This window comes from Geotrypetes seraphini, chromosome 9, assembly GCF_902459505.1.
Source record: "Geotrypetes seraphini chromosome 9, aGeoSer1.1, whole genome shotgun sequence".
Lineage (NCBI taxonomy): Eukaryota > Metazoa > Chordata > Amphibia > Gymnophiona > Dermophiidae > Geotrypetes > Geotrypetes seraphini.
Window position 1 is genome coordinate 15,526,555 of NC_047092.1, and position 19,764 is coordinate 15,546,318.

At 43.7% G+C, this 19,764-nt stretch overlaps 1 protein-coding gene across 2 annotated transcripts in view; it reads left to right on the top strand.

Moving 5' to 3' along the window:
- Window positions 1-19,764, top strand: part of TMEM209 (transmembrane protein 209) — a 60,194-nt gene that overhangs the window by 38,465 nt on the left and 1,965 nt on the right. For both annotated transcript variants that reach the window (XM_033959089.1, XM_033959090.1), the window contains 7 exons: window positions 2,406-2,477; window positions 5,723-5,819; window positions 8,347-8,472; window positions 11,874-11,971; window positions 12,139-12,253; window positions 13,514-13,611; window positions 19,525-19,598. In XM_033959089.1, the coding sequence (XP_033814980.1) occupies window positions 2,406-2,477; window positions 5,723-5,819; window positions 8,347-8,472; window positions 11,874-11,971; window positions 12,139-12,253; window positions 13,514-13,611; window positions 19,525-19,598 (680 nt within the window). The remainder of the gene's footprint in view (window positions 1-2,405; window positions 2,478-5,722; window positions 5,820-8,346; window positions 8,473-11,873; window positions 11,972-12,138; window positions 12,254-13,513; window positions 13,612-19,524; window positions 19,599-19,764) is intronic.

Genomic DNA, 19,764 nt, shown 5'->3' on the forward strand with positions numbered 1-19,764 from the left:
GGCAAGTCGGTCAGAGTGCTGTCGGACAATGCCACGGCGGTGGCTTAGGTCAATCGTCAGGGGGGCACCAAGAGCACTCAGGTGGCGCAGGAGGCGGCTCTGCTCATGGTTTGGGCGGAATCCCATCTGCTGGACCTCTCGGCCTCTCATATAGCCGGAGTAGAAAATGTTCAGGCAGACTTCCTCAGTCGTCACTTTCTAGATCCAGGAGAGTGGTGTCTCGGCGCCGAGGCGTTTCAGTTGATAGTGCAGGCTTGGGGGCAGCCCCTGATGGACCTGATGGCCACGGGTGGCAACGCCAAAGTGCCCCGCTTCTTCAGTCGTCGCAGGGACGGTCTGGCCGAGGGTCTGGATGCTCTGGTCCAGCAGTGGCCAACAGAGGGGCTGTTGTATGTGTTCCCTCCTTGGCCGCTGGTGGGCAGAGTGCTTCTTCGCATTGTTCACCATCCGGGTTTGGTGGTGCTGGTGGCGCCGGATTGGCCTCGCCGTCCGTGGTATGCGGATCTGGTGAGGCACCTGGTAGCGGATCCTCTTCCTCTGCCTCTCTCGGACGACCTTCTGATGCAGGGTCCCATTCCCATGTTCGACCCGTCTCCCTTCTGTCTTACGGCGTGGCTCTTGAAAGGGGTCGCCTTAGCAAGAAGGGATATTCAGACAAGGTGATCTCTACACTGTTGGGGTCCCGGAGGCTTTCTACCTCTCGGGCTTATGTGCGGGTTTGGCGTCTCTTTGAGGAATGGTGTCGGGCGCGGGGAGTGACCTCTTTTCGCGCTTATCTGCCTAACATTCTGGAGTTCTTGCAGGATGGCCTGGATAGAGGCCTGGCTTGGTCTTCTCTCCGGGTTCATATTGCGGCCCTGTCGGCTTTTCGAGGATTGGTGTCAGGTCAGCGTTTATCGGCTCTTCCTGATGTGATTCGGTTTTTGCGGGCGGCCAAGTTGCTTAGGCCTCCCCTACGGCCCTCGGTTCCCTCTTGGGATCTTAATCTGGTTCTCTCTGTTTTGGTGCGTCCGCCTTTCGAGCCCTTGGACGACTGTTCTTTGAAGGACCTTACTTTGAAGGCGGTCTTTTTGGTGGCCATTACTTCTGCTAGGCGTGTTTCTGAGCTGCAGGCTTTCTCTTGTAGGGCTCCCTTCTTGGAGTTTTCTAGGGAGCGGGTCGTCTTGCGGCCTGTTCCTTCCTTTCTGCCGAAGGTTGTTTCTCCTTTTCATGTCAATCAATCGGTGGTTCTCCCGGTCTTGGGTGGTCGGGAGGGCTCTTCTGAGCAACGGCAGCTGCGCAAGTTGGATGTCGGTCGGGTCCTTCGCTCTTATGTGCAGCGGACCCAGGAATTCCGGAAGTCCGATCATCTCTTTGTCCTCCTGGCGGGTCCTCGTCGGGGAGCGGGCGCTTCTAAGGCTACTATTGCGCGCTGGATCAAGGAGACGATTGCTTCCACTTATCTTCTGAAACAGCAGCCTGTTCCGGAGTTTCTCAAGGCTCATTCCACTCGGGGTCAGGCGGCTTCTTGGGCTGAGTCGTCGCTCGTGCCTCCAGTGGATATTTGTAAGGCTGCGGTTTGGTCCTCCTTGCATTCCTTTGTTCGTCATTATCGGGTTGATGTGCAGGCGCGTCGGGACGCGGTGTTCGGTGAGCGTGTACTGGTATCGGCCCTTCGGGGGTCCCGCCCGTGAGAGGGACTGCTTTGGTACGTCCCATTCGTAAAGTTAACCTCTACTGGTCTGGAGAGTGCTAAAGAAGGAGAAATTAGGTTCTTACCTGCTAATTTACTTTCTTTTAGCTTCTCCAGACCAGTAGAGGTCCCCACCCTGTCTGTTGTTGTTGTTGTTGGGGCTGTTGCGCGGGCAGTTTTTGGTTTTTGCTGCGGGTTCTAGTATTTTTCTAGGGCCGGGGAGAATTGAAGAACAGCGGCTGTGGCTCGGCTGGCTTAGCTGGCGAGCTGTGGGGACATTCTTCCTTCGGGAATTTCTCCTCTGCATTTTCCAACAGCATTTTGGGTATGTTATTTGTTACTCCTTTTGGAGTATTGTTTTTTCTCTCTGTTGTTTTCCAGTTCTTGGTTCTGCTTGGCTATTCGGCAGACTGAGGGAAATAGAGAGGAGGGGCTAGGATATACTGTCCCAAAGTTTTGTTTTCAGTCTCCACCTGCTGGTCATGATTAGATATATACCCCATTCGTAAAGTTAACCTCTACTGGTCTGGAGAAGCTAAAAGAAAGTAAATTAGCAGGTAAGAACCTAATTTCTCCTTTCTGAAACATTGCCGATTTTATGATCTTCAGTACATCTGCAGAGGTCAGTCATCTGCCATCCCCTGAATTGGATCATCTGGCTCTGAGATCTTGCATAATTTTGGTAATCCTAGATATTTGCTAGGTATATTTTCTAAACCACTCTGTTTTATAGGTTTGGGCAAGAGTTACAATGAACAGGCAACTGCTAGATCATATGGACTCATGGACTGCAAAATTCAGAAATGTAAGTGTGAATCTGTGGATCTTCTTGAGAACAAAGCCCTTTTCTTCAGAACTCTCCTTCTGTATCCACCAAGAAACTCCTTCAAGTTTAAAAAAAGATGCTTAATCTTTATTTTTTCCTGCTGGCCTATGTATTGACTTCTAGAGTAGCCCGAGAGCTGATGCACCCTCCTGCTAGCTTTTGTTTTCTCGGCTTTTTTTACTCTTTGATTAGTGCAAACTTTTTTTCTGTCTTTTGGGACTGACTAGTTATTGCTGTGTCATGTAAAGTGCTTCAAAGCTCACTGTATCAAGGGCAGTAACATGCCCATAAAGAAACTACAGCAGATCAGACCTCGTAGCTCTGTACTGCTTTTGGTGGATAGATCACTGTTGCAGTTTCCACTACCGCTAGCTGATTATGGTAAATCATAATTAATGTGGTATAAGTCATTTTTCTCCCTATGTCTGTGACTAGATCAGTAATGGGCAGAAGTAAGGAGTTAGGCGATTGTGTTTGTAAGATTTTAAAGGTTTTTTAAATCCTGGAACTGTGCCCCCCACCCATCCTGATATGATATATACTTTTCCACTCCAAGCACCCCCATCCCAGCAGCTAACATGGTAGTTTCTAGGGAGATTGATCACAAAAAAATATATATATTTCCTTAGCATAGCAGCAGATGAATCCAGAGACAAGTGGGATAGCTCACATCGACCAGCAGGTGGAGATAGAGAAACTGATTAACAGTCGGTCTTATAGACTGGTATTCCTTCTGTCCATTCAGTTTGCTCTATCTCCCAGCAGGGGATGGAGCTATCACTCTAGCTCCTGGATTCTGGCTGTGCCGGGTGAATTGGTGTTCAGTTATATTCCTCTGTTGAGACTAGCTCTCTTCAGAAGGACAGGGGTGCCTGGCTGAGCGGTGCCGGCTTTGGGAGCTACACCTGGGCCCTCCCAGGTCCCTTCTCCACCCTCTCATCCGGTTGATTGAGGGGTTTACTTGGGCTCTGCGGTTTTTTTTCTTCATTCCAGTATTAAAAAAAAAAAAGAAAAGCAAGAGCCTGCCTATGCTGAGCTGTGCCTTTTTTGGTCGGCTCTCAGTTACAATTGCCAGCCATAACCTTGCTTCCTGTGGGGTATTTCGCCCTTCCGGGCGTCTCTGTCGGCTATTCTTTCTTTTCTGCAGGAGGGCGTAGCTAAAGGGTTAGCCTATAATTCTCTGAAGGTTCAGGTGGCGGCCATTGCTTGTTACAGGGGCCGGGTTTCTCGCTCGACGCTCGCATCGCAGCCCGACGTGGTCCAATTCCTCAAGGAGGTTCACCATATCCGGCCTCCAGTAAAGCGAACCTGTCCCGCGTGGAGTCTTAAACTTGTCCATGGGAGGTTGCGAGCGGCGCCTTTTGAGCCTTTGTCTGCGGCTACGTTGAAAGATGTCACGTTGAAAACAGTGTTTTTGGTAGCTATGGCTTCTGCAAGACGAGTGTCGGAATTGCAGGCGCTATCTTGCAGGGATCCCTTTTTGCGTATTTCGGATGCTGGGGTGTCGGTTCGGACGGTGCCGTCCTTCCTGCCTAAGGTGGTTTCTTCCTTTCATGTGAACCAGTATTTATTCCTCCCGGCCTTTCGGAGGGAGGATTGGGGGGAGCGATACTCGTCGTTGCGTCTCCTGGATGTGCGCCGGATTGTTCTACATTATTTGGGGGTGACTAACGACTTTCGTCGGTCGGATCATCTGTTCGTGTTGTTCGCGGGCAAAAACAAGGGTATGGCTGCGTCTAAGGCTTCCATTGCTCGTTGGGTCAAAGAGACGATTGCTTCAGCTTATTTGTTAACAGGGAAGCAGGTGCCAGAGCAATTTCGTGCTCATTCGACTCGAGCATTAGCTACGTCTTGGGCGGAGTCCGGAGGTCTTTCTTTGGAGGAGATTTGCCGGGCGGCTACTTGGTCGTCTGGAAATACCTTTTCGAAGCATTACCGATTAGATGTGGCTGCCCGTACGGAGGCTAGTTTTGGTGCTTCAGTGATTGCGGAGGCGGCATTAGCTTCCCACCCGGTTTGAGTTTTGCTTTGCTACATCCCACTTGTCTCTGGATTCATCTGCTGCTATGCTAAGGAAGGTAAAATTATGTTCTTACCTGTTAATTTTCTTTCCTTTAGAAGCAGCAGATGAATCCAGAGCCCCACCCCTTCTGTGGACTGTCTGTCTAAGGGTTAGGTAGGATTTTTTCAGTTGGGTTATTGTTGGTAGTTGTACTCTTGAATTTAGTGTCAACATTCGCTACTGGAAAGAAGTTTTTTTTTTTTTTTTGATGCTCATTCTCCTATCTCTGGATGCTTGGGCAAGGAGCATAACTGAATGGACAGAAGGAATACCAGTCTATAAGACCGACTGTTAATCAGTTTCTCTATCTCCACCTGCTGGTCGATGTGAGCTATCCCACTTGTCTCTGGATTCATCTGCTGCTTCTAAAGGAAAGAAAATTAACAGGTAAAAACATAATTTTACCATACAGTGGTACCTTGGATTACGAGCATAATCTGTTCCAGAAGCATGCTCGTAATCCAAAATGCTCGTTTATCAAAGCGAGTGCTTTGATACGTTCCCCTCCCCCGACGAGAACCGGCATTGCTCCCCCCGAAGGCCCCCCCCTGCGATCCGGCACCCCCCCTCCCGCCGCTTCTGACCATCATCTGAGCACCGGCATGTCCTGTGCTTGGTGCCGGTGCCCGAAGATCGGCCTCCTCTTCTGCTGGGCCTTGAGCATCTGCGCATGCTCAAGGCCTGCGAGTTCACGTTATACATTTACATTATACATTTACGTTGAAAATAAGAAAGATCTTCAAGTGTTCTATATGAATCAATTGTTTTATTATTGTACACTTGTGTGATGTAAAAATGAATAAAGATATTTTGGGGAAAAAAAAAGAACTTTAGGTGACTTGTAGACAAATTATTCAGATTATGATTGCTTGACTGGGTTTGATCCTAGTCATTGTTTTTCTTAGTGTATTATTAATAAACGATTTGGCTGTTTATATAGTCTCTGCTTGTGTAAAATAACTTCCAGATAACTGATAATGCTAAGGTTCCTGATGCTTTCAACAGTGCACATTTTTTAATTGTTTCTTACATTTTTATGATCATTGAAGAGAAATGAAGTATAATAACTACAAAGCTGAAGCCCTTTAATAGTTTTTTTTTAATATGCCTTTAACTTGAATGCTCTGCTTTTTTTTTTTTTTTTTTTTCCTTCATCTTGTAGTGGATTAGTGAAACCATATTGGTGCCTTTGGTCCACGAGATGGATTCAGTAAACACTCAGATGAGGAGAATGGGATGTCCAGAACTACAGATAGGAGGTGTGTACTTGGCTTTGAAACATTTACTGAGCCATCATTATTGTATCTATCACTGGTAAAGATGTCTTTTAAAATAAGACAGCTATGAACAGAAGGTACTAGATAAATTCATGAAACTGTCCTCTATTAGCTGTGATAGCCTACAATTGTTCACACTGATCAGCTGCTGGGAATATATTCTTAGCAGTGTGAACAAGAGTAATTGGGCATACCAGAGGGATTCACTGTGTTGCTATGAAATTATGTCAATCCATACTACCTAGTAGCTCCTCCTTTTAGAGATGCTCTGTGTTTATCCCTGTGCTCAAGCTCCTGATACATCAGGGATGTGAGCAACTATGCAGGGGACAGTCCCTGAGACCCAAACATATAAAGCAGGCTAGCTAGATGTAACCGAGGGCTGATGCTGCTAGAAGCAGACTTCTGCAGTGCAAGTCTCAATCTTCTGCCAGACAGAGGTCCCAACAAGTGGGAACCTCAGAGCACAGAGTTTCCAACCGAACACTAAGAAAAAATACCCAAAAATAATAAAATCAAAGAGCTGAACAACTTGCTTTCAGAAAAAAAACTGAGAAGGAGGCGGAGCTGAAAGATGATTGACAGCATTCTGCAAACAACTTGCAGGTTCATATGCATAACCCTAGCATTCAGGACTGCTAGAAACATTGCTAAAAAGGAAACTAGAAAAAGGGAGCAGGTTACAAAACCCTGAGTAGAAAGTTAAACATGAATTGATCGATTACTCTTTCAAAGAGCAGAAAGGCCTAAAGGATACTTCATGAAGTTACATGGTAATATTTTTAAAACAAATAGGAGAAATATTGTCTTCATTTAGTGCAGTGACTCTTAAACCACATACTGCATAGCTGCTCACATCCCTGATGTATCAGGAGCTTGAGTGCAGGCTGTCTCCGTCCCAGTTTGACTGGGCATAATAGTGAGCCAGTTTCATGGCTTTCCCTACTTCGTGGCATGAGGTTTTTCAGGAGTTGAAGCTCAGTCTGACATTTGGGCCGACTAGCAGCCTGAAGACCAAGTTCATCCATCAAACCTGTGAGGCAGAGTTCTTCTTCATTTGTCTCAGCTGAAAAACATAGAAACATGATGGCAGATAAAGGCCAAATGGCCCATCTAGTCTGCCCAGCCGCAGTAACCATTATCTCTCTCAGAGAGATCCCACGTGCCTATCCTAGGCTCTTTTGAATTCAGACACAGTTTCTGTCTCCACCATCTCTTCTTGGAGACTGTTCATGCATCTACCACCCTTTCTGTAAAAAAGTATTTCCTTAGATTACTCCGGAGCCTATCACCTCTTAACTTCATCCTATGCCCTCTCATTGCAGAGTTTCCTTTCAAATAAGACTCAACTCATGTGCATTTACATTACATAGGTATTTAAACGTCTATCATCTCTCCTGCCTTTCCTCCAAAGTATACAGATTGAGATCTTTAAGTCTTTCCCCATACGCCTTATGATGAAGACCACATACCATTTTAGTAGCCTTCCTCTAAACCGACTCCATCCTTTTTATATCTTTTTGAAGGTGCAGCCTCCAGAATTATGCACAATAGGTGTATGGCACAGTGAGTAAGGCTTAGCTTATGAGGAATTTTTAAATTTTATTTATTTTTTTTTTTTGGGGGGGGGTATCTTCTCAAAAAAATGAAATTTGAATGTTTCTGCAGCCAGAGCTGAGATCCCCCGCCTTTTGAACCCCATTCCCTGCATTTTTTTTTTTTTTTGTCCTCACAGGCCATTTTTTATGTTATTTTTGCTGGCAACAGCCATCTTGGATTTTAAACAATCTTTTTTTTTTTTTTTCTTTCTTTCTCTCTAAAGCCTCCATCTGCCTCAAAACCCCTCAGGCATTCCTACCTCTGTATCATACCAGGTTTGCGCTGGATGGCAGGTTCCACTTCATGATTAAACATTAGCATCATAAATGGGGCAGTCAGCAACTTGCCTATTTGATGCAATATTGGAACATGAAAGGCTGCAAGGAACAGATCTCTTTGGGAGGAAGGGGGTGGATATGCCAGTTTCATCCTGGTGACTGGAGCTGATTGTTGTCAGAAACACAATTTTAAAATTGAAATCTTTTAGGCCGACCTTCACAATACATAGGCTAGCACAGAATAAAAAAAGCAAATTCAGACCTTGTTAAAAAGATGTATGATCCACTTTTTTTTTTTCTTCAAAAGTTTACACTTTGTAACCAGCTTGGGTGAATGACAGGCTTGTTTTTTTTTAAAAAATACTTGCATGGATATTTTACAGTGGTGTGCACAAAACCAGGAAGTAGCAAATGCAACTATAAGAAAACATCAAGTGTGTATTTATAAGATTATATGAATTTTTCTGATACACTTGTTGTAATATGCAAAACTTAATAAAGAAATTAAAAAAAAAAAAAGACATCTGTATTGGGAGAGCTAAAATCACAGCTCTGTTTGGGTTTGAGTGAAAGATGCATTTTTGTAGCACCAGGCTCTACCTTTAGACAACTACCTTGTTTTTGTCTTGCAGAAGCCAGTATTAGTAGTTTAAAGCAAGCAGCCCTGGTCAAAGCACCTCTTATTCCTACTCTTAGTACAATTGTGCAGTACTTGGACATTACACCCAACCAGGAGTACCTGTTTGAAAGGATTAAAGGTAAGCCTATTTCGAATTGCTGGTTACAGGACTTCCCACCCACAATCTGGTATTGGCGAAATAAATTTCATCTTTTAATGATAGGGGAATCTGTCGGCCCAGTTTTCTAGACACCGGAGTAAGATTTTTCTGTCTGTTTGGTCTTATTTAGACACACTACCCCCTACTATCAAGAGTCAAATTGTAAACAGACTGCAGAAGCCAGCAGTATCCTTATTGCCTGTTACTTGTAGTCAAGTGAGGGTTTTTGTTGTGTTTATTTTTTGGGGGTCGGGGAGATTTCAATGGGGTAGTTTTATTTGGCCGAGTCTGGGTTATAAGAACTCAAACATGGATTCTGATTGTTTAACCTCTGTTGTATCTGTTAGGTTTTGATGTATTCTTTTAAATGAAAATGATGTATCTGTTTGTATTGCTCATCGCTTTGTTTCTTGAATAAATTGTTTTTAAAAAATGGTAAGCCTCTTCTGAGAGTTGTGGAACTACTTTTTTAGAAACAAGACTACAAGCTATTTTGAAGGCGGCAGAGTTTGACTCCTCAATATAACAATCCAGTCAGAGGTAGAGGTCACAGGAACTTTATCAACATGATCGCAAAAGGAGAATATGTGATTTTTTTTTATTTTTTTTTTTTGCTTTTCACCTCTAACTTGAATTCATTAGTATTTTTGTGATAGGAATTTTTCCATTGACTTGCAATTTTAAATTCCTTAAATCCATTTTAAATACAGCAAATTCTCTTATCTGTTCAGTTTTAAAATTTACTTTTGTCCTGAAACGAAGAATGGAAAGATTCAAAGAATTGGATAGAACTTGGACTGCAGAACTGCGTCCGCCTGGTAGCGCTATAGAAATAATAAATAGTAGTAGTATCTTGAACAGGACAAATATTGGGAGAGTAATGTATGGATGTTGTAACCAGTTCAGTTATGTAGGCAGATAACTTGTCTGTCACAAAAAAATATACTCTGAAGGGCATAATAAAAAAAAAAACATTTAAGTCCCCTTTTGGCCTAAGGCCTTAAACGTTTAAAGTAGAAGCAGGGAAAATGTCCATTATCAAAAAAATGTCCAAAAGGAGTTTGGGGATCACGGGGCAAGAGGGCTTGGGCTCCCTCTTGCCCGATCATTGTTGGCAGGGCCAGGAGGGCTTGGGCTCTCTCCTGGCCCGATCGTATCAGGGGGAGGGGTGGATCACTGCAGGAGAGATGGGTCATCTCTCCTGCCGCTTTAGCGATCCCAAGTGGTAGGGGAGATGAGTCATCTCTCCTGCCCCAATGGTTGCGGTGGGGGGTGGGTAGGTTGCAGTGCCACTGAGCTAATCGCACCAGCCGCCATCAGCTCAGCGGCCCCTTTTTCAGCACTTGTACATGTTTTGACTTGGTCTAAGTCAAACGTACAAGTGCTGACTAGGCAACCTGTCAAAACATTTGGTTATACCTGTTGTACGCCTAGGTGTAGGTCGGCCCACCCCCCGCCCTTTCCCTGCCTCTAAAAACGCCTCTCTTCGCTCTATGCGTTTAGAGGCAGGGGAAAGGCCTAAGCTGGTTTTAGATATGTCTAAAACCAGCTTTGATTATGGGTACTTGGACGATCAGGCTTTTTGATCGTCAAAGTAGCCATCTTAATTTTCAAGGACTTAGCATTTGCTACTCTGCAGTAACATGTCTTTCATAATTCACTTAGCTTAATATGCAAATAAGTTGGGCAGATAATTATTAGTCAAATCCAAGGAGTTTGCCAACTCTTACTGCTTAGAATGAGCACAGTGACTGGATCTGTTCTGGATGTTCAAATAACCCAGATTAGCCACTCAAACAGACTGCTGAGCTGGATAGACAATTGGTCTGACCCAGTGTAGTACAATACCACTTTGTTTTTATTCACTCATCTTGTGCTTGGATCAGTAAGAACCAGGCATACTCTGACCACTTCAGGGACTTGCATTAGGATAGACGGAGCTAGAAGAGAAGAACTTGATGTTTTTTTAAAGCTGACTTTGGGGATGAACTTAGATTCAGATATATAAGAAGAATCTTTGCCATAGGTCTTGCAACAGTCCTCTTCCTCTCTATAATTTCTGAATATGGCTTATTCTAATTAGGCTTTTGGATTATCTAGTTTAGTTGGAAATATGCTCTTAGAAATAAAGGACTGCATGAGTCTAGATATCACTAGTATAGGCACAGTAATGCCAAGATTTCTGTTGTAAGAGGAAACAGAAGGAGATACATTTTATATTCTGTATCGTTGTACCCTCTGTCTTGTTTGGATTTATTTTTTGTTTGCTGGTATTTTGAATTTATGCTGTACCTTGTTTTGAACACTGAAGTGATAAGACAATTAAGAAGCCTTTTTTCATAAAATAAGCATGTCCTTCAGGTATTTGAAAGTGATTCCTAGTTTGGGGTCTTGTTCCTGAGTAATACTATCCTAATGCAATGGGGCATAACAAATTTAATGTAAATTTTCAAGTTTAAGTTATTTGCTTTTCCAAATCTCTGCTCAAGGCAGCTTTCAGGTACAGTTAAGTCCTTCTCAGGGCTAACAATCCAAGCTATGCCTGAAATATTGGAGAGTTAAGGGACTTGTTCAGTTACAAAGAACAGTGGTGGGAAAAGTAGGATTTAATCTCTAGTGTACAAGTTCTTAGCTTGATTGCTTTAAACACTAGGCCACTACTGCAGTCAATTGCTTTAGCATCATAACTGAACATAAAATTGAATGTATTGCCAATACTAGCACAGACCTCCAAGTATCTTTAGTATTCAACATGAAAATAAATCCACTTCTAAAAACTGTAAAGATTAGTTTGTGGGGTGAGTGGGTGGGAGAAAGCTATTTCTCCTTAATTGTTTACTTATAATCTCAGTTCCTTGTATTTTGGAATCTTTTTTTTTGTCCCTTTATATTCTCCAGGGGGCCCTTTTATTAAAATGCAGTGAGGTTTTTATTTTTATAATTTTTTTATCCTTTTGCACTTAACTGTGCTTTAAACAACAACAAATTCACACACAGTAAATACAAAGGCTGCATGGTAACTGTTAGAAACATACCCAGCAGTTATCGCAGAGAAAATATTTTTTTTACCATGTTAAGACTACTAACAGCACCGATGCACTTACTGCCTTCTCTTGAGGAGGTGATAAATGTACCTTTGCTAACTGCACAAGCAACAGTGTGTGCTAACTGTAGTGTGCAGTTTATACCATTTACTGCCCATAACTCTCGCAGTTCCTGCTCCCTATCAGCATGCATTTAATGCTCAAATTAAGTTTGCACTGTCATGTGGTAATAGCACACACTAACTCTCTTGATCACTGCTTAATGCACTTTAGGAGAAGAATCCCCTAAGTGAAAGCCTACAAAAAAAGTATCTAATGTAACGTCTCGTCTCACAGAGCTTTCCCATGGAGGGTGCATGAGTTCTTTCCGGTGGCATGCTGGAGGTGAATTCAAAGGACGGAAATGGGATACGGACCTTCCCACAGACTCTGCAGTAAGTATTCTCTCCCTCTCCTCATTCTACTAGTTGCAGACTGAGTGTAGCAGATTGCCCTTTCTGGAGATAAGAGATTTATAGCAGATAGCTATGTTTGATGATTTCTATTGATGCTCATTCATAGTGTAGATTTTACAAATAGTTTTTTTTTTTTCTTTTTGAAGATCATAATGCACATATTTTGCACATATCTGGACTCCAGGCTTCCACCTCATCCAAAATATCCTGATGGAAAAACATTTACCTCTCAGCATTTTATTCAGACTCCTGATAAACCAGGTATGATTTCTAAACTACTCTAACTGGATTTATGTGGCTATGGCAGGGATGTGGAAAAGGCAAGCATTGGTAAGAACTGGTTTTCAAATCTGTGTGATGTTTTACTAGGTACAAAGTAAGCATGTGCTGAGGGTGGGCCGGGGAGGAGACGACCTCTGGCTGGAAGTAATGCCCTCACTGCAAAAGTTCCTGTGTGCAGGAAAGACAGCTGTAATTTTTGGCCGAGGATGTCTCATCAGCTCAGCGAGAAGTTAATAGGTCTTCCTTTCTGTCTGCATAGAGCAATTGTATCTACTCCCAATCCCTGACGACCAACAAGTCGGCTTTTCAGGATATCCCTATTAAATATGTATGAGAGATATTTGCATGCACATGTATTCCTATTAAATTTGTATCTTGGCAATCTTTTTTAAAAATGAAAACTTTGTAACTTTCTCCCTTTTTTCCTTATGTTCTCAAGTATGTCTATATGTCTGTCCGTCTAACCCATTTTAAGTTGTACGTTAAATTGTATGTTTATTTTATATATTATTGTAACTCGCTTAGTAAATTATATATAAGCGATTATCAAATTTAAATAAAACTTGAAACTTGCTTATAATAACTAACAATAGCTTCAATCACAAAGATATATAGACCCTTAATACTAAAAAGCTATTTATTCATAAATTCATAACATTTATTATTCAACATTCACAAAATATTTTATTAATTTCTTTCAAAAATCATCATATTACATATCTTATCTTATATTCACAAATCTAGAACCCACACAGTTCATCTGTTAAAAATCCCCCATTAAAAATCCATGAAATGTTTACCCATTGCTAGAAAATACCAGCAATGAATACATATCACCAATGTCTAAATTAGCATATATGAATAAATATCTTTTTAGTATTTAGGGTCTATTAAATACATATGAGAGAGATTTGTATGCAAATCACTCTCCTGCATATTTATTAGGGATATCCTGAAAAGCTGATCTATTGGCAGTCCAGACAGAGTGAATGCAAGTGACCTAGAGGCCTTCTTATCTGGGTCTGAAAAGGGAGTTAGGAGTGATGAGCTACAATACGGTGGGGCTGGCTGCATCTCTTTTGGTCTGGAGGGGGTATATGTAGGTGAGAAAAGGAACAGTTGAAGCAACATGTAGGTTTCATTGAAAGAGTGAAGTCAACAAAAACGTTAAGTTATATATATAGTTTGATGGATTCTGTGTCTGATGTTACTATTTCCTTTTTAAATCAATTGCCATAGACATTTCAAAGGAGAATGTGTTCTGCGTTTACCAGAGCAGCATCAATCCTCCACACTACGAGCTTATATACCAGCGTCACATGTACAACCTTCCCAAGGTATGATTCTGTTGCCCCTTCAATGGATCTGTCTCGCCAAACATACTAGCTGCCTTGTACAGCCAGAAGCTTCTGTGATAGGGGCTACAATGTCAGTACCTTGCCACTGATGTCTGTTGTGGTACAGTTTACATTTTTAATTAAAATTAATTCCAATATACCCTCCATTTTTGTTGTAGAACAGTCTCCTCAAATTGTATGCCAAGGCACAGTGGTATGCCTCGAAGAGATTCTGGGTGTACCACGAGAGATTCCAGAATTTTATTTTAATTTAAAAAATTCCCTCCATAAGTATACACTAGAATATGTTGTGTATGCAAGTTTGTCAATGTTATGAGCATCTGTGTGCATAAGGATACCACCCTCAGGAAAGCATCATTCTTTGACGCAATTGGTCCTTGAAAACTAAAAGCAAGTAATTTTACAACTGCAGATGGTGGATAATGAAATGTGTGTTTGCTTGTTGACTATTGAGTTGCGTTTTAAGTTAATTTGCTCTCAAAACAAGCACATCCATTGCATTGATTAGCAATTCTATTTTAGTTTCCCCATTGTTACAATTATCCATACATAGCTTAAAGAACTTTAAATAATGCTTAAATTTAATTTTATGTTTGTTTTACAGTTTTATAATTTCAATTATAATGTGCCGTGAAAAACATTTGCTCAGTTTTGTGTGCCGGAGCTAAAACAGTCTAAGAGTCACTGTTGATGAATATAGCTTTCTGTCAGTTGAAGAGCAATGGGATGTTTGCTATGATCATGCATAAATAGCTTATAAGGTTGATATTACTAAAACTTTTCAATGTAGTTTGCATAGTGGTTTCATTTTTGTTTGGTTTGAACCAGGAAGTTCAGACTGGATTGAGATGGATATTTGGAGAAGAAAAGCAGGGGAATAATGAGGGGTAATTGTTAGCAATAACTAGTGGTGTATTGATTTACCACTCTGCATACAGATTGTTCTCTTATAATTTAATATTAGAAATGACAAATTCATTTCAACCTGACCAAAATGGAGAAACACTGATATGGGTTATACATGTAGAACTGGATTACATAGGCTGTAAATGATTTGATAAAGAATAGGAGGAAATAGGGGCACCCTGCCTCATGCTAAAAAGATATCAGTACACTCCATTCACTTTCATTTGGGCCCGATGTGTCTGAGGAAATTTGTAACATGATAAGGAACTGTTCTCCCACCCCTATTCTGCATAGAACCCAGATGAAAACGTACTACTCCCTCAGCATCCACAGCTAGAAGCATAGAAGGGGGAGCTCTCCTGCCTAAAAATAATTCTCGTTTCTCTCCCCTTGAAAGGTATTCAGTGTCTCCCAAGCGGATGAATGACAGGCTAACAGCCCTGCTCCTGATCCGGTTTCAGTTGAGCTTTGACTTGGAGAATGATATAGGGAAGAGTAACTGCAGTTAACCACAGGGCAGGGGTGGGGACAGCCACGAACTGTCCACATGAAGTTCTTTCCTCTCACAAGTGCTTGCTGGAGTAGGGGGTTAGGTATATCATGTTTGTTGAACTGAGTGCTGGAATCCCAATCTAAAGCTTTCCCTTGGACATCTGGGATTAAACACATAATGTATCCCAGTGGTGTTGGAGGATGGACGTATTCATTCAACTCATGCACTGAGTTTTCAGATACAGTGGTGCCTCACACAACGGACGCCTCGCACAGCGCACGCTGCGCACAACGAACTTTATGTCTTGATTCGTACAACGAACTTCGTTTCACACAACGAAGTCGCCCGAGCTGCATCCTTCCGCGCAGGCACTGCGCTTAACTGCCCTCTCTCCGCCTGGCTCCCTCTTGCCCCCCCGACTCCCCGACACGATCGGGGCAAAAAGGAGCCCAAGCCCTCTTGCCCCGCCGATTCCCCAACTCCCCGACAATAGGCGATAAGCGACAAGAAAGCATCGTTCAGAAAATGGAAAAAAGACCAAACAGAGGAGAACCAAAAAGGGCACAAAGAACACCAGAAAGAGTGTCACCGAGTGATTAGAAAAGCAAAAAGAGAATACGAAGAGAGACTGGCAAAGGAAGCAACAAACTTCAAGTCGTTCTTCAGATACGTCAAGGGGAAGCAACCGGCGAGAGAGGAAGTGGGACCATTGGACGATGGAGACAGAAAGGGAGTTGTAAAAGAAGAGAAAGAGATAGCTGACAGGTTAAATGAGTTCTTCACATCAGTCTTCACGATGGAGAATATAACCACCATACCAGAACCCGAGGAGATCATAATAGGAGAACAAGACGATAAGCTGGTCGATTTAGAGGTAAGCCAAGAAGATGTACTCAAGCAGATTGACAGACTAAAGAGCGACAAATCGCCGTGTCCAGATGGCATTCACCCAAGGGTACTCAAGGAACTAAAAGACGTAATAGCGGAGCCACTTCGACAGATATGCAACCTATCCTTAAAAACCGGAGAGATCCCGGAGGATTGGAAAATAGCAAATGTCACGCCCATCTTCAAGAAGGGCGCAAGGGGGGACCCGGGAAACTACAGGCCGGTGAGCCTGACCTCAGTCCCGGGAAAGATGATGGAGGCACTGATTAAAGACAGCATCTGTGAACACATCGAAAAAAATGGGCAGCTAAAACCGAGTCAACATGGCTTCTGTAAGGGTAGGTCATGCCTCACAAACTTATTGTACTTCTTTGAGGGAGTGAACAGCCAGGTGGATAAAGGGGAATCTATAGACATCATTTACCTTGACTTCCAAAAAGCCTTCGACAAGGTGCCACACGAGAGACTGCTTAAAAAGATATGGAACCACGGGGTACAAGGGGAGGTCCACCGATGGATCAAAAACTGGCTGGCAAACAGGAAGCAGAGGGTTGGCGTAAAGGGCCACTACTCAGACTGGAAAGGGGTCACGAGCGGAGTTCCGCAAGGGTCGGTGCTGGGACCGCTCTTGTTCAATATCTACATAAATGATACATATCTACATAAATGATACATAAGTGTGAAGTCATTAAATTTGCAGATGACACCAAACTATACAGCAGGGCTCAAACCAAGGAAGACTGCGAGGATCTCCAAAAGGATCTAACGCAGCTGGAAAAATGGGCCGAAAAGTGGCAGATGAGCTTCAACGTGGGGAAATGCAAGGTCATGCACGTGGGGAAAAAGAACCCAATGTTCACATACAAATTGGGGGGGGCACCACTAGGGGTTAGTAACCTGGAGAGAGACCTGGGAGTGATGGTAGACGCAACACTGAAGGCATCGGCGCAATGCGCCACAGCCTCTAGGAAAGCAAACAGAATGCTGGGTATCATTAAGAAGGGTATTACGACCAGGACGAAGGAAGTCATCATGCCGCTGTATCGTGCAATGGTACGGCCGCATCTGGAGTACTGTGTCCAGTACTGGTCGCCGTACCTCAAGAAAGACATGGCGGTACTTGAGGGAGTACAAAGAAGAGCAACCAAACTGATAAAGGGAATGGAAAATCTCCCATATACCGACAGATTGAAGCAGTTGGGACTTTTCTCCCTGGAGAAGCGAAGACTTAGAGGAGACATGATAGAAACCTTCAAGATCCTGAAGGGCATAGAAAAAATAGACAGGGGCAGATTTTTCAAATTAAGGGGCGCCACAAGTACAAGGGGGCACTCGGAGAAATTGAAAGGGGACAGGTTTAGAACAAACGCTAGGAAGTTCTTTTTCACTCAGAGGGTGGTGGATACATGGAACGCCGGATTGGCCCATCCGTCCCAAAGCTCCGCCTACTGGTGGGGCCTAAGGCGCCTGGGCCAATCAGAATAGGCCCGGGAGCCTTAGGTCCCTCCTGGGGGCGGGGCCTGAGGCACATGGGCCCAACCCGACCATGTGCCTCAGGCCCTGCCCCCAGGAGGGACCTAAGGCTCCCGGGCCTATTCTGATTGGCCCAGGCGCCTTAGGCCCCACCAGTAGGCGGAGCTTTGGGACGGATGGGCCAATCCGGCCTCATTCCGTCGTTGGCTGCCTGCCGGACAGGCGGGTTTGGCTCCCGTCTGTCCGGCCAACTACAGAAAGGTACGGGGAAGGGGGTTGGGGGTGTCGTGGGGGTCGGCCAGGGGGGTCGCGGGTCGGCTGGGGGGGGCGGTCGGAGGTTCTTGGGGGGGGGCGGTCGTTGGGGGGGGGGGGGGTTTGCGTCGAGGGCAGGAGGGCCTGGGATCCCTCCTGCCCGTAATGTAGTGCAGGGTGGGGTTAGGGGGTCGCCGTGGCCAGGAGGACTTGGGCTCCCTCCTGGCCCGATATTGTCGGGGGGTTGGGGAATCGGCGGGGCAAGAGGGCTTGGGCTCCCTTTTGCCCCGATCGTGTCGGGGAGTCGGGGGGGCAAGAGGGCTTGAGCTCCCTCTTGCCCCGATCGTGTCGGGGAGTCGGGGGGGCAAGAGGGCTTGAGCTCCCTCTTGCCCCGATCGTGTCGGGGAGTCGGGGGGCAAGAGGGCTTGAGCTCCCTCTTGCCCCGATCGTGTCGGGGGTGCCAGGGACCACACGGAGTCACCCACCGTACCACCCGATTCGGGTAAGCGCAGGTATCGGTGGGTGGCTTATTTGCGGGGGGGTGCCTTATTTTACATTTTTTTTCTAGCAAGGGGGGGGGCTGTCTTATTTGATGGCCCTGCCTTATCATCGGGGAAACACGGTAGAAAAAAAAAAAAAAATGAACAGTTAAGTCCCAGTTTTTGCCGCTGAGACTCTGCCCTCTCTCACTGTAAAATTAGACTCTACTTAGTCTGTCTTTAAATTTAAAAAATGTGTGTTGTTTTAAAAAACAATTATGTTTTTAGATGTATCTAAATAAAAATAATAACCAAAAATTTATCTTTTTTTATGTCATCTTAGCATATTTTATGCTACAGAACAAATTATTTTTTTTAACATGTATTGTTATGGGAAAACGCGTTTCACATAACGAACTTTTCGCATAACAAACTTGCTCCTGGAACGAATTAAGTTCGTTGTGTGAGGCACCACTGTAATTTTACATTCTTCAGTATCTTTGTTCCCCTCTCAAGTCCGCTGTGTAAAGGGGTTGTGGGCAGTGTGGTACATACTTCCAGTATACAGTGGTCCTGCCACTTTCTATGTTTTCTGGAGGTGGGTTGAGGCAGAAGTGGGGTACATTTTGTTTGCTTGTTGAACCTTTCTCCAGTTTTGTTTGCTGGATATTTATAATTACCAGCTTCCATATAGCGCAAGAGGCTGGTCACACATGTGGTGCACACTTAGATCCACCATTGTTCATTAATTATATCGAAGACCCTGCACTGAAGTCTGACGAGGTCAGGTTAGGACATTGCTGCTGTGACAAAATTGACCTATGTATTGTGAAGCAAGCTAGATATTTGATAAGGTCTGAACTTTGCTGGATTTATTTGGATGAACTGGGTCAGGTTACCTTGATTTAAGGGGAAGATTGGAGAGACATATTCTGTCTGATTATGGGAGTCTGCCTGATTATGGGAGTCTGCTGTACATGGATACACTGTTTGCAAAACATCTATGCTTTCATTTTCTGGTATCTGACCCTCTCTCCTCTTCCCTTGTCTAGTCCGATCTAATCCACAATTTTCAGCTAAACTATTATACATCTCCCTTTCATTACAGACTACTGTAAATTGTGGTAACTTCATTGCTGTCTGTTGTAAATTGTAAATTGTTGTAATTTACTGTAAATCTACAGGTAATTTGTTTGTAAATCTGCTTGTAACATGTTGTAAATAAGCTTGTCAATGCAGACCATTTGTTAATTGTTGTAAACCGCCTAGAACTCGATGGGTATGGCGGTATATACGAATAAAGTTATTATTATTATTAAAAACCTAAGAAATAGTACCCATATATGCCATCCAGGTAACCTGTATTGCTAGACTCATGATTATTTTGATTTCTTTGCGTAGGGTAGAAACAATCTGTTTCACACATTGCTAATGTTCCTGTATATTATCAAGACAAAAGAATCTGGAATGCTGGGGTAAGTAGAAGTCTGTGGTCAATAATCAAAGCTTTCCTAGGACATCCTAGACAGAACTTAGACGCCAGCAGTTAAACCTGTTATAGTTGCATCAAAGTGCCCCAAAGCTGCCCAAACTAACCAGATAACCACTGGAGGGATTAAAGCATGAAACCCCCCCCCTCTT